Here is a 12004-nt window from a genome sequence, read left to right as displayed (position 1 = left end):
TTACTATAGTATCTTTGTTGCACCTAATTCTGACTGTCTCTTTGAAGTACTAACGTGGTAGATAAATGCTTCAAATAAGAAGGAGCGTTGTTAAACTGAAATATACAGCTGTGGTGGTGCAGTGGTTTTTGCTGGAAATTGCCAGCTCTAGGCATGGCAATTTTTAACAATGTGATTTTAATACCTGTCCACCTTCTTCTGGATGTAGGTGTTTTCACTGCATCTCAGTTCTTTGTAGAACTTGGGCTGTTGATTAAATCATCTTTCTATCAACATATGTTGCTAAAGCTTCTGCGGACAGCTTTGCTTTTGTGGTAGCTTCTTTTTGTTCCAGATTGTTAGCTGTACTGCCTTTGTCCATTTTCAGTTTGCGTCCATTGTAAATGTGATATGCTTCTCAACAATACAGCGTAAGGGGATAGCATAAAAACAGGGTGGTGGTGTCTTAAAAAACCATACATGAATTGCAGAGATCTGAAATAAAATAGACAAGAAACAAATTGTTATAAGCAGGTTAAAACACAGATCCATGCATTCTGAAAGATATTTAGAAGGTAAATGAAGTACGTATGCAAAACCAAGGAAATGAGTTGTTCAGGACAATTGTAGTAAAAAAAAAAACATCTCATCATCTCTGACAATTGGGTGTGTTGATTGGGCGTGACAGTTACTGTAGTCCAGATTTTGATGTGATCCAGTCAAAGTTAGTTCCGGGCAACAACATATTTTTGGTTGCTTAGAAGGTGAGCCAAAATTGGTGGACCTATCAGAAGAGACAGCTCATTCATTTGCTTTAGCCTATTTGTTTTATGAAATAATACTTTGTGTCTGATCCTGACCTCATCTCCTTCCCTTCCCTCCACGTAAGACGTTCCTCCTGGTTATCTGCTTCTCCTTTAAATAGCATACTATTTAAGTTTAATTTGGCACCCTTTCAGTTATTTCTTTTTTTCTCCCAAATTTGTATTTGGATCCATTAGAGCATGAATTCAACTGACACTTAATTACTTTTAGGCTAAGCTATTTAACATGCACCACTTCTGAAGTTTCTTCATAACTTCTTGTAAGACCGTTCCATGATTATACAAATATTTATAATGAAATAATGCCCCACATATTTCAAGCTTTCCTTTTCATGGAGGAGACTGGTGATTTTTCTGGAGCCCCACTCTGGGTTCATGGTTAACTGAAGCTAATTTCCTCAGTTCAAGTTGAACACTTTATCGTATATATCACCCCAACTGCTCCCCCCCCCCCGTTTAACAATCTTCATTGTCTGCTTCTTTTTGTGGTTTGCTTTTTCTCCTAGACAATGAATTCCCTATTCAGTTTGATTTTTTTTTTTTCCTATGCTTGGCATAACTTTGAGCAAAGGGAGGAATGTAGCAAATAAGAGGCTTTTTTGTCTGGGAAATTTCAGTGCTGCCTAAAATGTGCTGTTTTCTTCCTCCTTGCTTTGTGTCCTCCCAAGATTTCATACTTTGCCATCCTCATGGCTGGTTTTACTAGCACTCTCATCATAAAAATTCATGCATGGCCCAGGATCCGGTCTTTTCTTCAGTTTAGAAGTTTACATTTCTGCTGGCATAACCTAGTGGTCTTTTCCTCAGCGAGAAGCTGATAATGGATCTACAGTATATGTAAGAGAGCATCGAAAATATGCGTGCAACTTGATTAAATCTGTAATCTTTCTGAAAATGTTCCATAGCAGTGATGGCGAACCTTTTAGAGACTCAGTGCTGCAAAACTGCCTCCCCGCCCCGTCGCTCTGCCCTGCCCCCGCCCCACCCCACCTGTCGGGCCACCCACCACCTCCACGGCCCGCTGCAGATCTCTCAGGCGGCCCTGCAGCGCCATGATGGACACGCTCTCCATCCGCGCCCCACAGCATCATCTGCACATGACAGGGCGTGAGGGTGGAATCTTGTCCCTGATGCCCAGCTGCCATGTGCTTGGCTGTGCTGCTCCACGCCCAGGGGCGACTCTCCTCCAGGGGGGCTGCTGATGAGGCCACGGGGGGGGAGGCAGGGCTGGGACGATAGCGCGTGTGCTCACAGAGAGGGCTCTGAGTGCCGCCTCTGGCACGCATTCCATAGGTTCGCCACCACGTTCTATAGACTTATTAAAGTTTACACATTAATGCCAAGCGCGGACTGGCTGAGTCATTGACCAATATATAAATAAAGAAAGGAGAACTTTGAAATAAGGGCCACGATGCGTGAATTGAAAGGAAGGGGCCACAGAGTCGCCATGCAAAGTACCAGCAGTAAATCTTGCACGACAGTAATAATTGAAGATATCATATGAGCTTTGATTCTTGTTTTATTACCCTGCAAAGCAGATAAAGACAGAAACAGAAACAAATAGTTAACTGTTAAATTTTGCTGATGCTATTTGACTTTTGATTTGCATAGCATGCTGGAGCTATTCTTCAAAAATGCACGGGTTTTTTTTTCTATCTTGCCCTCTTTGATATGGTTAATATCTAGGCATGGCATCTCAAAACTTCCCCAGAGATCAAAATGTCTTTTGTAGCAGTGGAGGACCTTCTCTTGGGGCGTAGCTTAAAGGGCCCTCTCCTCTTCCCAGTTCTTCTCAATAAAGTCCCTGTTGTTTTGCTCCAAGCTTGGCAAGCAAGTCGCATAGCCGCTCTTTCTTCCAAAGGCAGCCCAAATACCACTTTTAAATTGCACAGCTCGAAAGAGAGGGCAATTCTTTATCCCAGGCAATTCTTTGTGATTTTCTTTTCTCTCTCTTTTTTTCCCCCCCTCTCTCCTCCTTTTCTGTTCTTTCTCTCCTTCCCCTTTCTTGCCCGAACCATGTAATAAGGCTGGAGCTGTTTGGTTCAAAGGCAATCAATACAGCTCTTTGTTCTGCACAGAAACCAAGGGAAGGCCTTCTATCAGGTTTCTGGCTTGAGCCAAAATGCCACTAGAGAGGCAGAGTGGCTTGCTCAGAAAGGAACTCTTCTTGTAGTTGGCTTGAAGATTGCAAGGGGAGGAGCGGGGTGTGTGTGTGTGTGTGTGTGTGTGTGTGTGTGTGTGTAGAGAGAGATTTCTAAGCCAAGTCTAAGTTCATTATTTTAGTCAAAGAGATCCCACAGATTGAATGCAGGCAAACATGCTTCTTGTGTTTGAAAGCCTTTGGGTTCTACCAACCCTTAGGGGGAATAGAGGTCGTTAAATCTCTGCTCCTAATTGGAGTTGACCCACACTACTTGCTGCTTACATAAAAGGAAAAGAGAGGAAAAAGAAACATCTTTTTTTTTTTCAATCTAAAATAAATGTTTAAAAAGATGTAAAGGGGTGTTTGAGATAGGGGGGAAATATTGTGTTCAGGACAGTAAAAAAAATCTCTAGGGAAATAATGTAGATAAATGTGAAAAAACACTTGTGTTCTTGTTGTTGTTGTTGTTGTTGTTGTTGTTATTATTATCATCATCATTATCTGGGGGGGTTGTTTTGAGTAAACCGTGCATAAAAAGGTGGCAGATTTTGTTGGGAAAGCTGAAAAGGGAAAGCTACACTCAGCTCTTGAAGTCCTTTTGAGAGGGAAGCACTATCAGCGTTTGAAGATACAATCAAAATCCAGTTCTTGCACCAAATTTCAAAGTGGGGGTGATGTGGCTTGTTATATTGGTGCTGGGGAAGACAGATACCACCTACAGATTGCTTACTGCTGTACTAGAAAGAGAAGCAATGACACAGTCATGAAGGCTGTTGCTGCAGGCTGTTGTACGTATGTGGAAATGGCCACACCGTTGTTTGCTTGCTTATTTATTCACGTAAGAGATTTGAACAGCCGCCCAGCTTATGTGACATAATCCTACGCAGCTCACAAGAGTAATAAAAGAGTAAAAAAACAATAACAAGCATAGAAAACAACAAACAGAACAGATAACAGTATTGTAGCATTAGTATAAGTGGTTTTCCCACCATAAAAAGTAGACTGCAAAGCCCTTCCCCAAGAACGTTGTAAATCTATGTTTTTCAAACTCGACATCTCTGTTCTCGGAGTTGAAGTCCCCACATCTCAAAGGTGTTGAGGTTGAAAAACACGTGTTGTAAATGAGTAGCTTTGGATAGTGGGTGAAACTAAGTTTGCAAGGAAGAGAGGTAAGGAGAGTCAAAGAGGGAATACAGTCAATAAAATCCCATGTAATCATGTTTCATTTTCCATTGGGCATGCCTTCACTCTCATAAGGGACCATCTCTTGCTCATTGCAGGAATCCAGATTAAATCATCTTTGACAGATGCCTGTCTAGACCACACTTGAAGAAACTTAGTACCTCTCTGGCTAATTGCTTCTACTGTTCAATTGCATTTCTTATTGGAGCATTTCCCCTAACATTTCACAGAGGCATATTACTTTTCCCGAAGCATTATTTTGCCTTTGTGATATTTGGCAGAGATGGAAAACCTGAAATCCATCAGATATTAATCAATTACAGCTCCTCAGGAGGCTATGATGAACCGTGTCACTCTCTCCTGCTTGCTTGTGCTCCTGAAATTCAGCAGCAGATTGATGCTTTTCAATAGCAAGATGTTTAACTAATGTGTAAGAACAAGCCATGAAACAGGTGAATTCTAGGTGAAGAGCAGGCCACCACTTAGGTTGCAGTACAGATGATTTATTCAAGCCTATACACAAGATTCTGATAAACTAAAGTCCAGTACTAAATTGGCATCAGATCAGGCCCCGCGGAATTTAGGAGGGGTTAGACTTCCGCATGGTGTCAGGAAGGGCATCCAGCCAGCAAATGCTTAGCTCCATCCATTCGTCCTGACTCTACTCTAAATTAAGGAATTACAGGATTGTAAAAATAAGGAGAGTTGGAGCACTTGTGTGGGAATGCTATGATTCTAACTGATGATATGTTTAACTCTGCCTCCCGCTTCTGCCTGCTCTTTTCCTACAAGAATCAATCCATTAATATCTTTAATACACCTAAACTATTTTACTCAAACTCCAAATCTATAAAGCCCCCCCTAACATGCCCAAACTAGTTAGAACTCTATTCTCCAATGACCTAATCTCATTGCTGACCTTTTATATACTTTGGTATATGTATTTTACTACTTGTAAAAGACTACCTGTCAAGAATGAAACTTTGACAGCTACGTGCCTCTTCATTTCAACTTGCCATTAGAGTAAGGGGCGGGGAGGTGTTGCTTTAGAATGGGTTAGATGGAGAAATGAAACCTCTACGATTCTGCTGAAGACCATGAGAGCTTGAAACCTTTCCAAGGACCCCGCAGCAGGTGTGGAAAGGAAGCAGATGGTTCCCATAACAAAGTGAAATGGTTTATATGGATTACGTGAGAGGGTGGGAGTTTGGCTGGAAAAATTATTGTTTAATTCTATGACCTGATGTCTGGGAACCTCAGAGTTAAGTTTGCTTTGATATTACCATCCAATAAACAGTAAGATAATATTTAAATGCCATTTTAAAAGTTTATCAGTTAATAGAATTCAGGCTTGCGGAATCTAGGGTATAATGCAAATGTCGAATCCTTAGCCCTGCCCAAATTAAATATTAAACCAGTTATAATCCAAGGAGAAGAGTAAAATATTTTCAAGTAAAAACACAGTAGCTTACGTATGAACCAGGAAGTTCCTGGCAAAAATCTCCAACTTGTCATTCAATGACCATTGAATTACATCAGTTGTTGTCCTCTTAACCTCCCCTTCCAAGCCAGGTGACAGCAATGAATGAGCCTGTTAGTTTCACTTTCATGAAGAACTTCATAAATTTGAAAAAGTTTCAGATACAAATGAAAGAAAAGTCTTATCCGCCTGCCAAATTTGGGAGGTATATAAATTCCTTGTGAGGTCAATGCCATATAATATTGTTCCAATCTCTTCCCCTAGATCAGTGGTTCTCAACCTGTGGGTCGCGACCCCATTTGGGGTCGAACAACCATTTTACGGGGGTCGCCAAACAACGCAGTCCGCCATTTTTTCCCCTTTTCCTTAGCTGTGCTACTCCCTTTTATTCTATTGGCTTTTGAAAGCCAATAGAATAGACTCTCTTGAATAGAGTCTAATTCTATTGGCTTTCAAAAGCCAATAGGAATTGTCCAGGCTGTCTCTGCCCTGCTGAGCCCGCCAAAAGTCCCATTCTGCAAACGGTGCTGCACCAGTTGAGTAGTCCTCAACTTACGATCGCTTGAGTACTCCTCGACTTACGACCGGTTGTGGGTCGTGGCATTAAAAAGGTTGAGAACCGCTGCCCTAGATGATGAATCTAACTGTTCAATTTCTTTTTTCAAACCAACACAAAGTGACACACATGCACATAAAGCACACAAACACAAAAGCATATCAGTTTGTATTTTTTTTTAAAAAAAATGATTCTTAAGTCATTTTATTAACAGTTATAGAAATAAGTTGTTGTACAGAAAGGCTTTGTTATTCAACATTAGGATTGTAAATGATAAAAAAACACCTAATTTGAATAGCAAACTACTAACACTTACAATAAAGCAAATGAATTTGTAGTGATTCATAGTCCCTAATCAGAAACAAAGCTTGTTCTTATTTTACCAGTTCTAGTTTGTCTGGGAAGCAAAGAAGCATGGAATCCCAGTTCCAATATAATCCTAAGCACTTTCTTTCAGACTAATGTAGCCTAGTCTTCCTCACTTTCCATGTCCAGTTGGAGGACAAACAAACAAACAGGCTACTAGTCTGTTCATAAGCCCCATTGTTACTTAGATTGAGTGAAACAGAATGAAACTATAGTTTAGAAGTTTTAGAAACTTTTGGGGAGTGATTTCTACAAGGCTGTAGAACAAATAATCAGTGGAACGACTTGCCTCCAGAAGTTGTGGGTGCTGCAATGCTGGAGGTTTTAAAGAAGAGATCGGACAGCCATTTGTCTGAAATGGTGTAGGGTTTCCTGCTTGAGCAGGGGGTGGGACTAGAAGACCTCCAACTCTGTTATTCTGTAATTCTGCTGTTTCGAGGGATATAACTTTGTGTCTCTCTGCAATATGCAATTGTTTAATGTTTCAATAGACATTTCCCTTGATAAGGAGTTTCCTTGAAATGTGTGGGGGAGCCATATCTGTTGGCACAGCTGACTTTTTAAACTCTCTCCCCTCCTCACATGGTTATGGATCCCTTGTGTTTGCGTTCTCATGTGAATCTGCCCCAAGCATATGCTGAGCTGATGATGGATAAGGAAAATACCACCTGCATGGCTCTTTTCACACTGACAACATTAGTCCCATCTGTAAGAACAGGGCTAGAAAACTCTTTGTTTAAAAACTGGGGATTCAGGAGAGGCAAAGAAGGAGACTTAAAATAGACGTCTGTTCATTCCGTGGCCAGTTCTCGAAATATCCAGTAAACCTTCAAGTTGCCATTTATTGCAGGGTTATTTATAGTCGCTATAGTTGAAAGGGAACATTGCAAGTTTATTATTTCCTGTGTGGTAAACTATGACCACTTTGTTTATCTTGGCATTAGCCCAGGAAATAATATACCTAATTATGGATGAATTCAGTGTGTTTCCTGGTTAAGTTCTTATAAACTTACGTCTTCACACACAAACACACACATAAGGAAAAGTATTTCATAGATGTTCTCAAGCTGGATAGCCAGTGTCATGTTAACATTAACAGAGGATAGAATAAAGATCACGTGAAGTACTAGTGCTGCTTTATAAAGCCTTAGTAAGACCACACCTGGAATACCGCATCCAGTTTTGATCAGCACCCTATAAAAAAGATGTTGAGACTTTTGGAAAAAGTGCAGAGAAGAACAATGAAGTTGATTAGGGGCCTGGAGACTAAAACATGTGGAAAACGGTTGCAGGAATTGAATATGGCCACTCTAGTGAAAAGAAGGACCAGGGGATACATGATAGCAGTGTTCCAATACTTAAAGGGCTTCCACAAAAAGAGGTGGTCAAGTTATTCTCCAAAGCACCTGAAGACAGGACAGGAAGCAACAGATGGAAATTAATCAAGGAGAGAAGCAACCTAGAACTAAGGAGAAATTTCCTGATAGTGAGAACAATCAACAGTGGAGCAGCTTGCCTTCATCTGCATCACTGGAGGCTTTTAAGAAGAGACTAGACAGCGACTGGTCTCAAATGGTATAGTTGTCTCCTGAGCAGAGGGTTGGACTAGAAGACCTCCAATGTATCCTTCTCACCACTGCCCCCACCAGATTAATAGGTAGTCTATTAGCCCAATAGGCAGCCATTAGCCCAATAAGAAAATGAGATGGGTGGTAAGATGTTGAAAGCACATCCATTCCATTTCTAAATCTCTAGGAACTTGAAGGGAAGATTTATCTTGCCCACCTTGCTTATGGTAGACTTGGGTGAGTCTTTCAGAAAGATCCTATGTCCTGGGAATTACTTAAGGGTGGTAGTTGAAGATACTAGCTTTAATCTCAATTAGTCACCTTTAATTTATGTCCTTCCCTTTTCACCTGTTGTTTTGTTTTCCAGCCATCTACAATTACAAAGCAGTCCTGGATGTGGAGCTCTCTTTACAGGTTGGAGATACTGTTCACATCCTGGAGATGTATGAAGGTAAGCAGGCTCTGGATTGCCCAGAGGGAATGGGAATGGCTCGTAGATCCAGCACCAGACTCTGAGGTTTAGATTTGAAGGTATGGATCAACAACAAAGTGGAAAGAGACGAGGGAAATCCCAGGTGATAAAACAGATTCAGTTATACAGATTCTCACTGTATCAAGTTACAGAATGAGTAGTCCAAGATCTGAAGCAGGAATCTCAAATATAAGAAGTGGTGAAGAGCAATATTTTTTTCCCCAACATGGCCAATCAGTTGCTATATGATCTGGCTGCTCCTTTCTGCAACTTCTCTAGCTTGGCTGTGCTGCTTTAAAGTTTTATTGAGTAGAAGTGTATACGTGCTCCAGTATACAGGTAGTCTCAATTTACAAGAATTCATTTAGTGACTGTCCGAAGTGACAACGGCACTGAAAAAAGGGACATGACCATTTTTCACACCTAGGACTATTGCAACACCCCCATGGTCACATAATAATCAAAAATCAGATGCTTGGCAACTGACTCATATTTATGATGGTTGCAGTGTCCCGGGGTCATGTGATCCCCTTTTGTAACTCTTTGATGAACAAACTCAATGGGGAAGCCAGATTTACTTAACAACTATGTTACTAACTTATCATCTGCAGTGATTCACCTAACAACTGTGGTGAGAAAGGTTGTAAAATGAGGGAAAACTCACTTAACAAACAGAAATTTTCGGCTCATTTGTTGAGGTCTACCCATAATTGCATCGTGATGATTTTGGCTTGAGCAAAAGAGGCATGTGAGAACAACTGCAACAAGGAGCAGTTCTGAGTGTCTCCGAAGTTCTTTGACTACTCAGAGGTAACGTTGAGAAGTCCACATGATGGCCACAGATGTAGGTGCAGTTATATCTGAACATAAAGACTCTGTTGTGCTTTTGTAATTAAATGTAATCTTAAATCTAAATTCACTTCTGGCATTCTAATCACTGTGGTAATCTCAGTGTAGTCAGTTCAGCATGTCTGGAAGATGATACATTGGGTCAATAGGGAAGACTAAATTGGATCCCTTTAGGGCAGGGGTGTGAAACTCGCAACATCACATGACGTGTCGCAACATATCACAACTTTTTTGCCATTGCCGGCAATGGGGTGGGCGCGGTTTTGCTATGATGCATCCAGCCCACGGGCCGGCAGTTTGACACCCCTGCTTTAGTGGAATTTTAACCCATTTGCCTGAATTTTTGTGGCATATTGTGTGCCTTTTTATTGATCATTAGTAATGGATCCCTTGCTATATAGCTAACTTTCCCTGCTAGAATGGATGAGCGACTTCGTGTGTGATTCATCCCATGCTTAACCGCCAGTGAATTTCATATACTTCTTGAAAGTTGCTATTTCATTGTTATGCTCCAACAGACCAGAGAATACAATTTGAACTAATCCACCTTGGCTGGAAAGAGAATTGAGTCACATGAGGATTGCAAAGGGATGCTGAATCTCCATTTTCATGATGCCCTCCATCCTGCCAGTGTTAAGTGAGGAACTGCATACTTTGGAGTCACCAGCAAGTCAAACCAGCTGCTGATTTAACACCTGGTCAAGGCTTTATTTTATTTTCATGCTGGCTTCTCCTTGACATTGGAGAGAGCCAGTTAGAGCTTAGGTGCCAAAAAAAAGATTTTTGTTAGGGATGCTTATTTGCAGATGCATTGAGGAGAGTGGGTTCCTATAAGGAACGGTTGCTGTAATTGGGTATGTCTAGTTTAATGAAGAGAAGGACGAGGGGGGAATATGATAGCAATCTTCCAATATCTCAGGGGCTGCCACAAAGAAGAGGGTGTCAAGCTATTTTCCAAAGCGCCTAAAGGCAGGACAAGAAGCAACGGGTGGAAACTAAGCAAGGAGAGAAGCAACCTAGAACTAAGGAGAAACATCTTGACAGTTAGAACAATTAATCAGTGGAACAAATTGCCTCCAGAAGCGGTGAATGCTCCAACACTGGAAGTTTTTAAGAAGAGACTGGAGAGCCATTTGTTCAAAATGGTGTAGGGTTTCCTGTCTGAGCAGGGGGGTTGGACTAGATGACCTCCAAGGTCCCTTCCAACTTTATTATTATTATTATTATAGTAGATTTAATACAGCAGAAAACCAGGGCATTGGCTGACCTTACATATGGGAAAGAAAGACAAACAAACAAACAAACAAATAAGAAAACCTATTGATCCCATTCCTGAGGAGCCATTTAACCCAAATGGTTAAATCAGAATCAGCACTTCCTGTCAAGACCTTCCTATAAAGCAGTGGTTCTCAACCTGTGGGTCGGGACCCCATTTGGGGTCAAACGACCATTTCACGGGGGTCGCCAAACCACACTGTCCGCCATTTTTTTCCCTTTTCCCTAGCTGTCCTACTCCCTCTTATTGGTGGCCACACCCACTTGGGGGTCACCACAACATGGGGAACTGTATTATGGGGTCATGGCATTAGAAAGGTTGAGAACCACTGCTATAAAGGCTTTTCCAGTAGATTCGTGGAGAGTCTGTGCATCTAGATAGGTGTGTTACCTTGTAAATTGAGTGTCTATGGGATACTGAACAATTTGGGGAGTTATCTTTAAAATTTCCACTTCATCGACTTTTATCCAATGGAAATCTTGGGGATGGACTGAGTCATTCATACGAATGAATAAGGCCAAAGTTCAGAGACTGATTCAAGAATTTGTTTCCTTACTTAGCTGGTGGTAGTTGCAGTGCAAAGTGTGAAGACCATGCAGTTAATGGCTAACCTCTGCTCCGTTGATTATTTATTATGTTTGAACATTCCCAAATTTCATAGATCCTTATGTCATTGATACAACATTGGAAGCCCTAATGTGCTATTATCAATTATATCTGTCTGAAATTGCTTTTTTGACAAATGTATATACTAATAGGATACACCTTATCTAAGAATCCTGATGCGGGCAAATTTATAATATCCACAGCTTAGTGGAGGTTGAAGAAGGGAGGGGAGGGGAAGGGAGGGGAGGAGAGGAGAGAGGAGAGGAAAGGAAAGGAAAAGAAAGGAAAAGCTTAAGAAAGAAGATAACGGCTCCAACAAAGTGACAATTAAACAAAACATTGGATGCTGAATATCTGAGAACAAATGAGAATCATACCAGAGGAATGTAATGGAGTCTTTGGAACAGGCACATCTGGCCAGCTGGAGACCTAAATAAGAACTCCTGATAGCATCTCTTGTTATCACATCTGTTTTATGTCTAACTTGCTTGGTTCAATTCCTGGGCTTTCTGATTTGGGGGCTTTTCTATATCTGGCCATGAGATGCTTGGAGCCACTGTGTGTATGTGTCACAATGGCTATTGTGGTCCATGGCAGAATTTATCAAATGAGCTGAAACTGGTACAGTTTGTTCCAGGCTGAAAAGGGCCGGAGCTGGCATGTGGCTCGTTTATTTCTCAATGACGACTGTTCATAGCAACAA

The 12004-nt window shown here is 41.2% G+C and overlaps 1 protein-coding gene across 3 annotated transcripts in view; it reads left to right on the top strand.

Moving 5' to 3' along the window:
* Positions 1–12004, top strand: part of DOCK5 (dedicator of cytokinesis 5) — a 90655-nt gene that overhangs the window by 12382 nt on the left and 66269 nt on the right. For all 3 annotated transcript variants that reach the window (XR_005557984.1, XM_039354176.1, XM_039354177.1), the window contains exon 2: positions 8466–8549. Coding sequence is in view for 2 of the 3 variants with exons in the window: in XM_039354176.1 (XP_039210110.1) it covers positions 8466–8549 (84 nt within the window). In the remaining variant the exon portion in view is untranslated. The remainder of the gene's footprint in view (positions 1–8465; positions 8550–12004) is intronic.

This window comes from Crotalus tigris, unplaced genomic scaffold, assembly GCF_016545835.1.
Source record: "Crotalus tigris isolate CLP2741 ecotype Arizona unplaced genomic scaffold, ASM1654583v1 scf7180000018549.3470463, whole genome shotgun sequence".
NCBI lineage: Eukaryota > Metazoa > Chordata > Lepidosauria > Squamata > Viperidae > Crotalus > Crotalus tigris.
The sequence above is the reverse complement of the archived record's forward strand: the minus strand, read 5'-3'. Positions and strand labels throughout refer to the sequence as shown.